Source organism: Chinchilla lanigera, unplaced genomic scaffold (genome assembly GCF_000276665.1).
Source record: "Chinchilla lanigera isolate Chin_1 unplaced genomic scaffold, ChiLan1.0 scaffold00002, whole genome shotgun sequence".
NCBI lineage: Eukaryota > Metazoa > Chordata > Mammalia > Rodentia > Chinchillidae > Chinchilla > Chinchilla lanigera.
The window spans coordinates 52,138,390-52,154,540 of NW_004955403.1; the positions used below are offsets into that span (position 1 = coordinate 52,138,390).

Consider the following 16,151-nt stretch of genomic DNA (forward strand, 5'->3'; position numbering starts at 1 on the left):
AGTCTGCCAGGAGATACAGCTTTTTACTTACCTGACCCCACTGGGGTTTTGGCATGAGTCCCCAAACAGTTGATTTGCTATGGTCTCTGTGGAGTCAGACCTCTCTGCTAATGTTTATCTGCATTTCCATCCACACCCCAGGACTAGCATCACCGCCTCAGCTCCTCCTCAGATCACCAGGCGCTGGATTCTCATTACGAGCACACAGCCTCGATTCCATGCATGAATGGCTCACAGTGGGGTTTGCATGCTCATGAGAAGCTAAAAGCTGCCACTGATCTGACAGGAAGTGGAGCTCAGGCAGTAATTTGAGGGATGGGGAGAAGCTGGAAATACAGATGTTTTACCTGCCACTAACAGGCTACAGACACTTGGGGATCCCTGCTGTAAATGGTTCTTCCTCCATTATGTGTGGAAATAAGTAATAAATGCAACATTTTAGAAGATGTTTATAGCATTTATTCCTTCATAAGAAGGAAAAATTGTAAAAACTACATTCATGGAACAAGTGAAATGAGTGGGAGGCAGCTGATCATGTTCTTGCCCCATAACTCACACGCCCACAACACACACCCACACAAACAGGTAAGTGAGAGAGGTAACATTCTGGACTGTAAAGGGTCAGCTGGTTGGCTGTCCTCGAGCAGAGGCGGCCCTCACGGGTGGACCCACGCCCTTCTGCTCAGAGATGTGTTCCGTGATGGTGCTAAACTGCGCTCAAATAGGCCCGCTCATTTCTGTCCCCTGTACTTTGCCGCTGTCTTCTGTCACCTGTGATCCTGGATTTCGTCCTCACTGTCCAATGCCTATTTGTGACCGTCACCAACTTGTGTCCGCCCTGTCCATCTCCCTCTCCCAGCATTCTCACGCCCTGCTTCTGACTCTCATGGTTTCCCCTCTTAACCTGTCGCCTTCCCACCTCCTGCCTGACTCCCCCGAAGCAGCCCCCACATGCTCCTTGCCAGGGTCCTCTTCTCCACGGCCCCGCGCTTGGAGACCTTTGCTGAACCCTCCATTCTCCCACATGCCTCTGCGACTCAGCCACACCCTCCTGTCCTGTCCCACACGCCCTCCTGCCTGTTCCAGGGCATCTCCCTGCTGGACCAGCATCCCCTAGGCCTGGCCATTGGTTTTCCTCGGTGAAGATTTGTGAGTGTTCAAACTCTTCTGGTCCTGAACTAAGTAATTTCAAAATGAGAATCAGGGTAAGAACACACAGAGATGAGAAGATGTCCTTCTCTGCCTCCCCTGCTGGAGTCCTTTACACTACCCGTCGCTGCAGTCACCATGTGCGGTCACGGATGGGGAGGGCTCCTCTCCCTAGAGAAAGACCTCTGGCAATGCTGTCGCTTCTCAGGTGCGAGAACAGTGTCACCAGGTTGAAAGGGTGAGTAAGGGCTTTGGTGCCAGAAAACACCGGCTCCCTGCTCGGGCTTGGTGCCTGTGGGACCTCGGCAAGCCCTCTCTCCCCCTTGAGGCTCATTGTCCCCCTCCATGAAAAGGACGAAGGGAAGCCAGCGGCAGTGGGTGTGGTGCACGGCAGGGACATGCGCATCGGTGCATATCCTCGGATTCCTCGTGAGGCGGGACCCACAGGGCGGCCTCGCATTCTGGGAAGCTCAGCCACATGTCCCTTGCAAGCACCACAGCAAAGAATTGAAAAGGGAAGGTCGTTCTCCCCCAGGTCCCTGGAAGAGCACCCAGGAGGCCCCTGCTGGTGACCCCAGGGAGGCTCCTTGTGTCCGTTTCCTTTCCTGCCCTTTCCAGAGCCTCTGGCTGAGGAGACCCCTGCAGAGGTGCTGGCTTCGCTCACCAAGCCCCCCTCTTCCTCCTCCCTCTGCAGCCTGGCCCGTGCCCAGCTCTGTGCTACCTCCCACAGTGCTGAGCCAGCCTGACCACAGCATGCGCCCCCACGGTGCCAGGCTGGGGCGGTGCTGGTTGGCGCTGAAGGGAGTTGCTTTGGCAGTCTGGAGTAGGGAAGAAGGTGGATCTCGTCCGTGCTTGCGCTGCGCCTGGCATCAGAGGCCAGCTGAGGGAGGGACTGACTACTGACCTGTGTTCTCTGCCCTCAGGGTGACAGCGGGGGACCCCTTGTCTGCACCACAGATGACTCGGGCAGTAAGTGGTACCAGGTGGGCATTATCAGCTGGGGCAAGAGCTGTGGGCAGAAGGACACCCCAGGAATATACACCCTCTTGGCCAAATACGTCCGCTGGATCAAGAACGTCACGCAGCTGGAGGGAAGGCCCTACAGTCTTAAGGAAATGAGGAATTCTCCAAATCAGCCGCCTCAGAACTCCAGAACCCCAGCAAGCCCCACACCCTGGCTCCTGCCTTGTCTCCTGCCCTGCCTGTTGGTCAGAGCTGTTTTCAACTGGTAATAAAACAGGTGCAAGTCCCTCACCAAAGCTGGTCCAAGTTGCCCAGGCAGGGTTCAGTCTTGGGATCTTCCTGCCTCAGCCTCCCACAGTGTTGGGGTTAGAGGTGTGGATCCCTATACCAACTCCCAAAGCTGTTTTGTGTATTTTGTTGCTCCAATTGCTCCAGCCCTGGCCACGGCAGCTCTCAGCTGGCTCCTGTACCTCTCTGACGTCTCACATCGGTGGGACGTTTATGTGTTGTTTAGAGAAACAGGGTCTCTTTGTGTAACTCAAGGTGGCCTCCTACTCATGATCCTTCTGCCTCAGCCTCCTGAGTGCTAGGCTCACAGGCGTGCAGTGCCACCACGCCTGGCTTTCTGCCTTGTTTTGAGTACTTCCTTATGCTCTGGCATTGTACGATGCTAAAAGAAGCAGATGTTTAACTGTGAGCTGTGGAAATTCTCAGTGTTACAGTTTGGTTCCAAGGATGAAACTGGATGAGTTCTTCCTGATACCAAGGGGCCTGGCCTCACTGCTGCATGCTGTAACCCGAGGGCTTTTCCCAGGGCATTAGACTGCATCCTACCAATGGGTGGCAGAAGAGCCTGGCGGGATTTATGAGCGTGCAGCACTTTCAACCTGAGCAGGCGTGCGGGCAGCCCCAGCTCCGCTTGCTCTGTACCCGGATGCTGGTGATGCACTGTGGGGTAGACCTTCTGGTGCCACGGCCACAGGGCAGGGCAGGAGAGGAGAGGACGAGCTCAGATAAGCCTCAGTGGCACATGCAGTAGAGATGTCTAGCAGGCTGTTGAACACACGGTCTGGAGCCGGGGCTGCAGTCACTTATAAAGGGACAAGGGACAAAATGTCAAACCAGATTCAGGAATCTGATCTCTTAGCCGCTATCTCATTTTCTCAATCATTTCAAGGATGTGGGAAAGGCAGTGCATGGCAAAGCCCAGGGCTGCCAGGGCTGCTGGCCGGGTCCTTGCGGCAGCAAGACGACAAGCTGTAGCCTGGTTTTTAACACAGACGGTGTCCACACCCTGGCTGCTGCAACACTGCCTAGCAAGGCAGAGCTGCTTCAGTCAGAAACGGCTCCACTTCGTTCCCAGTTAAGGGCATGGTTCTCCTGATACTTTCCACAGCACTGTGCCCTCGCACCTACAGATCCCAGGTTTGTTTGCCATAAGCAGTATTGGGTAGACCAGGTGCCCCTTGCTAAATAGCCCCTGTAGCAAAGGACAATCTGCTGAAAAATACCAGGAGTGTGTTTTCCAAGAGCGCTGTGTGACTCTAAGGTGCTTTCTTCTGGTCACACTTCTCTGCCAGGTATCCCAGGGGCAGGGACAGCACAGAATGCAGGTCCTTTCCTTCTCAGCAGTGGAAGACCCTCCAAGGGGAAGAGTAAAGGAGAAAAAATGGGGTGAGGACAGAACCCTAGAGAAAACTTAATATCTGAAAGACTGGCAGAGAGGAAAACATGGCAAGGAGACCAAGAAGCGACAGACAGGGAGGTGAGAGGAAGCCAGGGAACCATGGTGTCTTATAAAGCAGACAGAGGGGTCATTGCTTCATCCAATGCTGCTGAGGGTCATAAAAAGTAAGGTTCAAGCTGAGCGTGGTTGTACATGTCTCCAGTCCCAGCACTCTGGGAGGCTGAGGCACAAAGATCACAAGTCTTAACCCATCCTCAGCATCTTACCTAGGGAAGCCCTGTCTTGAACAAACAAATAGGGATGTAGTCAGTGCAAAGGGCCTGGGTTCAATCCCCAGTACTGCAATGAAAGAGAGATAAGGAAAGAAAGAAAGAAAGGGAGGAAGAAAAAGAAAAAGAAAAGAAAGGAAGAGAGAAAGAAAGGAGAAAGAAAAGAAAGAAAGGAGAAGAGAAGCTCATGATGGGTAACTCAGGTCCCATGGTGACCTGGTGTCCCATGGTCAAGCATTCAGTTCCCACTAAGGCCCAGTACCAAACCAAAAGCTGTTTTTTAGAGAGAGTAGTTCTCTGCAGATGATGGCAGAGCCTTGCTCCAATATCCTAAGGGCCTTGCTGCAGTTCACCTATGGGGCCTGCCAGAGACTCCAGTGTCCCTACCTGCCACTGCCCTTTCAAGTACCACTGGGTCTGCTGGACCACACGGCCCCAGGGGCAGAGCAACCTGCACAGCAGCCTGGACCTGTTGCAGAGCCTTTGCTTGTTCTGGGCCCCACTCAAAACTAGCAGCTTCTGAGTCACTCAGTAAATGAGCCGGAGTAAAATAAATAATGAGGAATGTGTTAGCTCCAAAATCCAAGTAGGCCCACTAGACATTGGTTGTTGGGAGAGCCAGATGCAGCAACTTATCCTTCACCTTAGAAGGGACATCTCTACAGGCCCCACACCATTGGACTCATAGAGATTTTGCTGAGATATAAACATCTTGAATTTTAGTTGGATTTATTTCTCCTCCTCTGGCTCTCAAATGCTTTCTTTTTTTTTGTTTTTTTTCCGGTACCGGGAATTAAACTCACGACCTCGTGCTTGCCAGGCAGGCGCTGTGCTGCTGAGCTAAATCCCCAGCCCCTCAAATGCTTTCTAACAAATCCTGCTCACTTGGTCCAGTCAGCATAATACAGTATCATCAATGGAATGCATCAGTGTGATGCTTTGTGGGAGAGAAAAGCAATCAAGATCCCTGCGAATTAAGTTGTGACACAGGGCTGGAGAGTTAATACAACCTCGATGCAGGGCAGTGAAGGTGTATTGCTGGCCTTGCCAGCGGAAAGCAAATGGTTTCTGATGGTCCTATGGAAATGCATGGAGAAGAAGGCATTTGCAAATCAATAGGTGATACCAAGTACCAGGAGATGTGTTAATCTGCTGAGGCAAGGACACCACATCTGGTACAGCAGCTGCAATCAGAGTCAGTGCTTGATTCGGTTCATGGTAACCCACCGTCGTTCTCCAAGACCCATTCATGTTCTCAGGCCAAATGGGAGAATTAAATGGAGATGTGGTGGGAACCACCACCTCTGCATCCTTCAAGTCCTTGATAGTGGCCCTGATCTCTGCAATTTCTCCAGGAATGCAGTGTTGTTTTTGGTTTACTATTTTACCAGGCAAAGGCAACTCTAATGGCTTCCACTTGGCTTATCCAACTATAATACCCCTACACTGCACGTTAAGGAACCAGTGTGAGGACTCTGCCAAGTACTAAGCATATCTATCCCAATTATGCATTTCAGAACAGGAGATATGACTACAGGATGGATCTGAGGACCTGGTGGGCCCCCTGTGAGTCGGACCTTTGCCAAAACTCCAGGGATCACTTGACTCCATAGACTCCTAGAATCAGCATTAGCTCAGAGTTAGTGTCCAGTGGTCCCTGAAGTGCCTGATCATTTCCGTTTCCCCAGCGTACCGTTACCCTGGTCAAAGCCCTTAGCTCCCTTTGGGGACAGATGGGAGGAAGATCAACTGTATAAATTTTTCATGATGCATCAGGTCTTTTCTCAAGGAGACCTGGCCTCCCCTTCACTCAAGGGGTTCTGGGTCTATAAACTTCCTCAAATCTGGGGACTGGTTGAGGGGCCATGGTTCTTTGTTACTACAATTTGAAGTAGCTTTCTGTTTATTTGCCTTTACATTTTTTCGATTCTATAAATCTAGTAAAAATTTTTGTAGACTTTCTATTTCACTTTTGGGAGCACCATGGATAGTTAGCCAATGCCATAGGTCTGCATGTGTCGGACTATCCCGGTCACTGTTCTGCTTCTGCTGTCCATCAGGTGTGTGCACCCTGCCTTTGGTGATCAAGTGCTGCCGCTTGACCCCTGCCACTCCAGGTTCCAACCAAGCCCACTGCCCTTAAATGCCCCAGTTGAGTGATCTCCACTGTAAGGTCTGGGATACACAGAAGAGCAATGAGAGGGCTTTTCAGGGGTGCTGGCGCTCCCCTCACTAACCTGTTTCTCAAGGAGTTAGTGAACGGTACATTTTCTGAGTCATCCAAGTGTGGAAGATTCTATTTAACTTGGCAAATCCACTCCCATATTACCGAGCCACTGAATCCCCTCATCGGCACGAAACCGTGGAATAGCAGGCAGCTCTAACTCATTCACAGTGGGCCACTTTCGATCTGTACTTCTGTCAGCCCACCAAATAAACCACTAGTGCCTTTCTTTACTCCATGAGCTGCAACATTAAATTCAGAAGCCCTGCTTAACGGGCCCCTATTGACAAACTCAGCCTGAGCCAGGTGTATGTTTTTGCCACTATTATTCCATACCCGTAAATCTTCCCACACTTGCTCTCCAGGCCCCTGCTTATAAGAGAAAATTCAAGTCCTCTGGGAGAATAGAGGACCTCCCCGTGAGTCACACTGTACCCCTCAGCCTTAGGAGCCTTCTGTGATTTGAGCCTGGTTATAGACCTAGAGGCAAAAGTGGGTGGTGAGGGTGGGTCCCGAGGAGTGTCCATGTTATCCTGGTTGGTCAGCACAGGATTAGTTTCCCCAGGTATAGGAGGAGAGGCCAACACCATAGGGGGTGGGGTGGGGATGGCTCTGCCATTGTGGGTGTAGGAATCTCTTCCCCTGGCAAAGTAATCTTATTAGAGTTTAGAAGTTCAACATCCTCAGCCTCATCAGGATCCTCCCAAACGTCTCCATCCCAGTTTACGGGATCCCGTTCCTTCCGGATCAGATACTCACTTCAGAAACCATTCAAGGCCAAGCATTAAACTTAGACTGCATTTCAGCCACTCAAGTTATGAGGGCCTATGTTTGGTTTTCTGCCATCTCAACCCTGTGGCTAAATGAGGAGAGAGACCCTTTCAAGACACGCTTAGAAACATTTACTTATTTATGTCTGGAGCTGGGAACTTTTGAGCTCCTTATTTTCCTTGATGAATTTGTCCTCACAGTCAGAAGACTTCAGATTTCCTGTGCAGGTTTGAGCTCGTTGTTTTCCTTCACTAATTTCTCCAGAGATGCTAAGAGCAGACAGCCAGCATGATTATATTTTGCACTCTGCCAAGAAATATTCAAGAGTATCTTGTATGGAGTCACTAAATTCCTTGCATCTCACAAGTGCTGAATTAGGATAGCCAAGTGGAGCTACACTGCTTATTACTGTGAACACCTCATGCAGAGGGCGACCAGTACTCCCCAAGGCATCAGGAGAGACCACTGAAGGGATCTGCAATCTGCTGTGCTTTACCCCTGATGAAGGTGTATAATCGGGGGTTAATAAGGCCCAGTAACCACGCTACACCCTAGAACTCCTCTCTGTCTTCAGCCCTCCTGACAAGCAACCCCACTCCTTGTATTTTCTCAAGCCTTGTCCCTGGCAGGGAGCCACAACTCCTTCTCCCCAAACGCTCCCCCTAGAAGTTTCACTTTGAACTTTTCCTTTCACAGCCCCCCTTCATGCTTGTGACCTATGAGAGGCCCCGTACCCGGTACAAGGGTTACCGGTCTGGTCTGAATGCCAGGGTTATCCCTCTCAGGTTTATCTGGAAATGCACCCGTCCTGTTGGTCTCGTACCTTTGTTTGTCCTTCTTTTCTTTCCCTGACACTATAGCATTTAAAGGATCATCAAATTAGAGCTCCAACTCCAGGAACAAGTAAAGCCATTAAACAATTTCTTCTTTACGGTTCTGTTCTTCTAGAGCCATTCCCGGTACCAAAATCTGTGTCACTCAGTGCTCACTAGAGAAACAGATTTAATGCAAGATATACAAACGCATAAGAATTTACAAGGTTGGCTCAAAGTGGCCGTCACAGTCAGGTGTGGAGGAGAGCAGAAGGGCCTCTGTGCGCTGCAGATGAGAAAGATCCAGTCGAAGGCCTGGAGCTCACTGCAGCGTCCTGCGCGGATCCCTCTCAGGAGGCTGACAAGTCTTCCCTGGACGCCAGGAGATGACGTCCGCTGTGAAGGTGCAGACTGGAGCTCGTCCGAAGAAACAAACCCAGGATTTGCATTCTAGGTGGGAACAGGAGATTTATACACATAAAGCAGGGTACAAGGTGGCCCCGGTGAAATGTAGTTCCACCATACAGAGATTGAGTACACAGGGAAAGGAAGAATTCCAGGGGATTGGTGCTGTTCCATGCATTGGAACAAGAGCAGAGTTCACAGACGTCCCACGCTCTCGCGCAGGGAACGGCGCGGCAAACACATAGGTGCTTCTGCGACTGGTACAGCAGCATGGTGGGAAGGGGAGACAGGCTGGCGCGGGTGGGGGGCGAGGGGGAGCCGGGCTACCTAATAGTTGTCAGGGAAGCGCTCACTGCCCGCTGAGGCCTAGAGGAGGCGAGCGGGACACCGTGCGGCGCTGTGGGAGAAGAGTGCCCCAGAGGGTAGCGGGCACCTTTGTAGAACGGAGCTTCCCGCAGCGATGAGCAAGGAACAGGGCTCCCTTGGTCAGCGGGGGAAGACGCTGGAGCCAGCGACCCGGCCCACTCACAGGCGCAGTGGGACTGCAATTCCAAGGTATTGCCAGCAGGTGGCAGAGTGACTCCAGGCAGGAGGTCTTCCAGCTGTGTGGGAAGAAAATTCCTTGTTCCTTTCCTGCAGGCAGACTTGGAGAGGCCTCAAAATGCCAGACACCCAGGCTAAGGCTGGGGTCCTACGGGCTCTTCCCTGGCTTCCCTCCCAGGGAGCCAGCAGTGTGGACTGCACCTTGTCCCAGGGCTGAGTTCCTCCCTGAGATGGCTGGATGGGGTTGAAGGTAGAGGCCCTCCCTGGTTTGATAGTCCAGGCTTGTGAATGTGCCCCAGATCTTCACAGAGGAGAAAGGGGTGGCTCAGGGAAACTTTTGACACTCATGCGTGTTCTGGGGCACCCACAGCAGGGGCCTCTTGTTGGCCTTATTAGGGGACATTGGGGCACAGGGACCCAACCCTGCCTCAACTACGGAGTCAGGATTTTTTAGTGTCCACCCTCCCTGCCCACGGGAATATTTGACAGGGTCTGAGTTCTGTCCCAATTCCCGTCACCCTGAGACACGTAAGCGGAGCTCCTACAGAGCAGCTGTCCGTCTGGTTCTCTGTTGACCACGCCATCTCCTTCCAAAGGACAGGCCATGCGCATGTGCGTGGGTGTGCGTATCTGTGTTTGCACAAATGTGTCTGTGTGAACTGGGGCGTGTTTGACAGCATGGTGTTTGCTTAACTGTCCAGTCTTCTGTTCCATTCAGGTGACTCTCAATAAATTAGTTATTCCCACAGCTGAGATGGGTCCTGTCCCCTCCAGGGCCACTTCGAGATCCCCTTCCCCTGCCTGCCGCCTCCCCCTAGCGCCTTCCCATTTCAGAGCAGTCGCACACGGCAGTGTCTGCGCCCCCTTCCTTCTGCGAGGGCAGCGGAGGATATCCTCTAAAAGCCATCTGTGTCCAACAACTGTAAAGGTCATGCCTCATAGCTAAAGGTCAAAAGGCACAGGAAGCAATCCAGCACTCAGGGCCCTTACTGGTCCCCTTCTGGTCGGTTTCCCCCCCAAGACGGCCATGAGGTAGAAGCAAGTTCCCTGGGCTTTAACAGGCGCTCAGTTCTTCACTCACTCTTGCGTTGTTGAACTGGAATGAGTGTAAATCAGCGCTCACCCTGTGTGCTGCGTTGCAGACACAGGTACTGTCTCCAGGGAGCTAGACAGTGGCAGCGTCACAGGGCCGTGTGCCCGGAGACTGAGGATGCGCTGCCCTGAGTCTGTTCGCCTGGGTCACCTTGCCCCATAGAGGGCTCTGCTTCCCAACCCTGGTGCTGCTGGCCCGGTGCCAAGGAACAGGGCTGCCGGCGACTGCTGGGGGCAACAGGACAGCGTCTCCTTGTCCTGCACAGGCCTGGCGGGCTCTTGAGGGCCAGGAGACTCCCAGCCTGCCCCTCTGTGCTGCACACAGAACACTGCAATAGTCCTAGCACTGCGTCGGGAACATCCTCTCCCCACTGTGAAGTCCTCCAAACGCCACTGGCTTTATGTGGGCCTTTTGTGTGGGAACCAAAAGGCCGGACTCTGTGAAATACCTTTCTTCACGTGCTCCCGCCTAGAGGGCCATCTAGAGAACCCGCTGGGCACATCTGGATCACAGCAGCCTGGAGCGCGAGGGGGCGGTGACCAACGCTGGGAAGCTGCGGGGAGCCTGGGCAAGGGGCTCCATCTCCTGCCTGCGAGGGCGCAGTGGGTACAAACAGGAGCCTCTCCAGCTTTGGAAGAGAGGACGGGGAGTGGGAGCCACGGCTGGGAAGGCGCTCTCGTCACTCCCTCGGACAAAGGCTGGGGACTCTGGCAGAAACCAAGAGCCTGTGTCTGCCTGCTGCCGCCTTCAGCCGGGAGCCCTTCAGGAGCGGAGTCGGGAGTGTCGCTAGCAGCAAAGGCGGGTGCGGCTCCTTTCAGCTGCTGCGCATTGGGCTGGAAAGTGAAGCTTGCGTCTGGCCCAAGAGCACCGCCACGGGGCAAAACCAGGCGACAGGGCTGCACTAGACTGAAAAGCTCCTGAATAGCCAAGGAAAACGCCACCAAGCAAAAGACAATGTATGGAATGGGGAAATATTTGCAAGCCATGTATCTGATAAGGGATTGATATCCAAAAAAATCTTTTTGCAATATTAAGGATTGAACCCGGGGCTTTTGCTCTGAGCTATAGCCCCTGGAATCCAAACCCGTGAGTGCAGATGCCGGGTTGTGTCGTGATACCACGCGTGGTTTATAAGGAGCTGCCGGACACTTTGCAGAGCGCTGCGTGGCCCTGGTGCTGAGCCAGGCCGCTCCTCTGGGCACAGCGCTGCTCTGGATGACAAACCGAGGCGCAGCCAGCTGCGGCAGGGCCCAGGCTGGTGGAGTCCAGAGCTTCTCCGCATCCCACCTGTGCTACATGGGCACCGTTGCAAGGACACAGCTGGGAAGTCCTCTGAATCGTTCTGCAGGTGCTGAAGCAGCCGCTGCCCCCGCCTTCCTCACAGACTTAGGTGTGGTGCTTTCGGATGGGAGCTCCAGACAGTGGAGGGTATCACCCTGGCACCCATGGGTTTCGGTCAGTGATAGCAACGGGGTCTAAATCCACCTGTATGTTCAGAGCTCGCCCTGAATGCTGACTTCCGTCTCTTGGAGACTGAAGGGTTTTGCAGAGAACAGGTCATCTCACCAGCTCTGAGCCCCACCCTGGAGACAACCAAAGTCCAGGCAGCTCCCCTTCTGGGGGTGGCTTCTCCGGGCTTCCTGGGTGTTCCGGGACAAAGGCGTCATGTGTGTTCCAACCACGGAACAGGAGCACCAGCCTGTGGCTAGAGACGAGGCCACGGTCTCCTTGGATCCCTTTCCTGGGAGGCTTCAAGGAGCTGGCGAGTCAGCGGATGTCACAGTTGTTCCCGATTCCCCTCCAGACAGGGCTCCTGACCCTGCGCCTCCTTCCCACAGGGCGGCACCTACTGCTGGGCTTGCGCTGGCTCACACAGCCTGGGCACGCGCACACCCACGAGGTTTCCCACAACTGCCAGCCCATCTCTACCCCTCCAGGGCCCTCCCAGCTGGCACACGGCTCCTCCAGACTCCTGGACCCCGGGGCTAGCCAAAGGCCAAACAAAAGAAAAGGGAAACCTAAGCAAACAAAAGAATTCCCCTGCCTCCCCAGGAGCACACACAAAGAGCCGCTGGTGGGAAGAGGAAAGCCCCCTCATTGTTCTCCCTCCTGGCTGTGATGACAATCCCAGCCCAGGGTGCAGCCCCCTCCCCTGCAGCCTGCACCCTCCTCTTTCCCACCTTGGGCCCCTGAGAAAGACTCTGAGGGGCAGATGTCCCGGCCCAGGAGTGGTTCCCACACGGGGAGGAAGCGAGGACTCACAAAGGGCCGGACTTTTCCCTGAGGAAGCGGCAGCCTTTGCAGTGACAGACGGCCCAAGGATGAGGGACAGGGCAGGCGGGACCCAGGGGACAGGACTGGAGAGGAGCTGCCTCTCCGGAGGAAAGCGGAGCATTGTGAGCGCTTGTTTACGGACCAGCGACCCTGACCTTGCTGCTTGTCAACAGGCTCGAGGCCCCTCCTCCCCGGGCCTGCATTGTTGCTCAGCAGAGCCATTCATAATTTTATTTGGGGGTGGTTGTTGTTTGGCTTCCAGCCCTGCCCCCAACTGGCTCACTTTCAGCATTGTAACCCGGATAAAAAGGCAAGATATCCTTCCCCCTTCCCTGGAGCCAGCTTCCGACCCTGGTGCATTAACCCTTAGAACGGCCAGAGGGAAAACGGGGCTCCCCTACTTGTAGGCTGGCCTCCTGAGAGCCTGGCCCCATCTTCCCAGAATTTGTTGTGGATGGAGGCCCAGAGCCTCGGGAGGGTGTGACAAAGGGCACTGGGGGGTCAGTGGTCCTGACACTGTGAGGCAGACTGCTGGGGCCCAAGGCAGAAAGCACAGACAGGAGGATGGGTGTTGGGCTTAGGCTGTCCTCAGGAAGCTGAGCGGCCACCAGGACAAGCACACACTCTCCAAGGAACATGGATGCCCCAGGGCTGGCCGTGTGGGAGGCCTGGGAGTTACACGGAAGCGCAGCCGCTGCATGGACCTGGAGCCCGGCCTGGAGAAGACCGAAGCGATCAGTGAGCAGAGGTGGCCTGTTCTAAGAAGCTCTGGGGCAGGGCCAGGAGCAGAGCGTAAGCCACTGGAGGCGTAGGTCCTGCTCTAAAGGATGCTCCCCCATAGGGGAGGCTGACCTGTACCCCAGGAGAGCAATGAGCTCCTGTCTGAGAGGGGGCCACAGAGACATTGCGTGCCAGGCTAGATGACCAGGACAATGCTGCCTCCCACGTATGCGGGCACCTGGAAACCCGCCCTGCTCTGGCCCCCCAATGCAAGCAGTTGTTGAAGTTGTGCAGCCCCTTCCCCATAAAGTGGGCTCCCTCTCCCACTCACCGCCTCCTCCCAGTGCCCTGTGCACCCCGCCCACTGCCAGCCCCGCACAGCCGCGCCCCTGCTTCCAGCTGAGAGCCCTGGGCTCCCTGTCACCTTCTCTGGAACCGCTTCCTTCTCCTGCCATCACCTATCCATGAGTCGGCCTGGCCAACCCGCCGCAGCGTGCTGGCCCCGGGAGCGTGCAGATCCCGTGGGTCCGGAAGTCCACCACTGCTCGCCTGTGGCCTCTGAGGCAGCTGCAGTGCCCCGAGTCCCTACAGCGGTGGTCAGAAGGCGATGCCTCACCGCCACCGTGCTCAGGGGCCTGTGGGGTAGGAGGAAGGTCACCCTCCATGCCACCCACAGCACCCTCGCAGCCAGTGTCCCGTGTGGCACCAAGGGACACGTCAGCCACCTCCCGCCACAACCCAAGCACCACAGAGCAGGCAGCTGCGACAGCACACATCTACTCCCGGGCCAAGGGCTGGAGTCTGAGACGAGGTGTCTGACACTGGTGTCTTCCAAGGCCTCTCTTCTAGGCTGTGGATGCCACCTTCTCCCTGTGTGCCCGCACGGTCTCCCCATGTGCCTCGGTGCGCCTCCCCCGTGGTGAGGACACCAGTCACTGGGGGTGAGGCCCACCCTAATGACCTTGCTCACCTTCATTCCCTCTTTGTAGACCCCATCTGCCAGATGCCACCCTGAGGTGCTGGGTTTAGGACTCCAATATATACACTTGGGGGACACAATTTGGCCCCCACAAAAGATTTGAGGTTTCTTCATCTAAGACCATCTCCAGGAGCTTTCTGCTTCCTTAAATGGTCAAAGGGCCAGGGAAGCAGAGCAGTCAGTGGAGAGGATGTGGGGTCTAAGACCAAAGAGGACTGAGGCTGAGCCCAGAGCCCTGGGCATCACTGCGGTGCCCAGCACGGCTGTTTGCTCTTGGGGTGGCCTGAAGCTCATCTGTGGCCATGCACGGACTGTTGATTATGGTGTCTGTCGGGCCTGGATACAAGGACAGTGACTTGTACGTCACTGATGGAAATGAGCGGCTGGAAGTCGGGTGCAGCCTGGGGGACGGACAGCTCACAGGGAGGAATGGCCCAGTGGAGAGGGAGGCTGTCGTCCTGCCCAGGGAGGCTATAACTCTCCCCCTTACAGGCCACACCAAGGGCAGGATAAAGGCTGCTTAGGAAGCCTGTGACCCAAGCTCACTTGCCGTGTGTGCATATGTGTGGGTGGGGCACGGGCGTGTGTCCATGTGCTCACAGGTGCTTACACGCATGCTGTGTGTGTCTGTGTGTGCACGTGTGGGTGCCCTGCGCTCCAAGTGTTGAATGCCAGGACGACATGAGGAAGGGACCTGGGTTCAGCTGTGCTTCTGGGTACAGGGGCCATTGCCAAGCTCCAAGCGCTCCAAGCACCGGAGCTGCCCAGAGGTTGGCGCTGCACCTGTGTCTCCCACAGCCCATCCCTGCTTTGAGGTCATCCTTCCGGCTCCCTGTCCAGCTCTTTGCTGGTTTTCAGGAACCCCTGCTTTATAGTGATGGGACCGTTGGGATCTGAGAAAGCGTGACTGTTCTGAAGCAGAGAGCCACCCATCATCCTAGGAAGCCCTGCACCCAGTGCCGAGGCGCACCCACATCCTCGCTGTGGTTCTCACAGTGGCACTGAGGCAGGCAGGGTGCCATGGCACAGCTTGGAGTGGAGCCGGGGCTGGGATCCAGGCCAGCCACTTTGCAAGGTGAGACTTTGGGCAGAAGGTGTGAACCTCTGCACACCCCAGGGTGCTCCGGCGTGACACGGGGAGTGGATCTCTGCAGAAGGGCTTCAGTGGTGCTGGTGGGATGGAGCAGGCAGGTCATCTCCTCCTCCCTCGCCAGGGCAAGCGGCCAGCCCAGGGCCACCGAGACAGAGCTGGGGCAGGATGAGGAGCGTGTCCTGGGCTCACTCCCCCTCCGCCTGTCTCCAGGCTCTCCATGGTCGGCTGTGTCCCACCGGCGTGGTTCTAATCCCACCCACCAAGGCCCAAAACTGCAGGAACGTGGGGTTGCCGTACACATTCTTCCCCGTGTTTTATTTCCAGGGCCTCTCAACCTAGCAAAACTCCAGATCAGAACTAAGAAAGCAGAGAGAATAACCTTGTCCTTCCCAGAACACGGTGGGCTGCACAACCTCACAGCATCTGCTCCCCGGGGCTCTCTGGTGCCCAGCCCTGCTCCCTACTCTGCTCCCGCAGCCCTGGTGCCCCACATCCCTCCCAAAACATCCTCCTGTCCTGGACTCAGCAGGCTCTGGGTCAGGATCTCCACCATCTCCCAGCAAGGCAAGGATACTGTCCCTACCAGGGAGGGGTGGCAGGAAGAACTTGTCTACTGCAGGACTGTCATGACCCAGGAGAGAGGCGTAGTGTCCTCCGAGCGAGCCATTTCCCGTGTTTGGGGCAGGATCAAGGCAGAGACCTCTCTCTGAGTAGACTTCAGATGGGGTCCTCTGAGCCTCTTTTTTGCAGACCCTCCTTCTCAGCTTCTGTGTCTGACCCGGTAAGGTCCCGTTTCATTCAGAGGACTGCAAAATCACTTTGGAGCCCACCTCCCAGTCCCAACAGGTGTTCCCCCTTGCAGACGGTCACCCCAGCCCCAGGGAGCATGTGCTTTCCCCTTGCCTGCGCAAGCATCTGGTCAAATCCTCCACTCTCATGGCTCCTCTCAGTTTCCACCCCAGCCCACGCCCTGCTCCCGGCTCTAAGCCCCCTACTTCTTGCCGTCTGAGTTAAGCTCCACCTCCCTTCCCTGTGGGGATCACCTTGACCCCATGCAGAAGGTCCAGAGTGGTCTTCCTCACCATTTCAACAAGTGTCAGGATAAGTGTTTAGCTCATAAGTGATGTGTTCAAACAAGACACAAGGGAATCTCTGTTGTATTGGGGTGC

At 55.1% G+C, this 16,151-nt stretch overlaps 1 protein-coding gene across 1 annotated transcript in view; it reads left to right on the plus strand.

Moving 5' to 3' along the window:
* LOC102022557 (serine protease 55) overlaps positions 1–2,408 on the plus strand; it is a 10,611-nt gene extending 8,203 nt beyond the window's left edge. Inside the window, exon 5 of the mRNA XM_005373804.1 lies at positions 2,073–2,408. Within this exon, the coding sequence (XP_005373861.1) occupies positions 2,073–2,381 (309 nt within the window). The 3' untranslated portion in view covers positions 2,382–2,408. The remainder of the gene's footprint in view (positions 1–2,072) is intronic.
* The last annotated feature ends 13,743 nt before the right edge of the window (positions 2,409–16,151 follow it).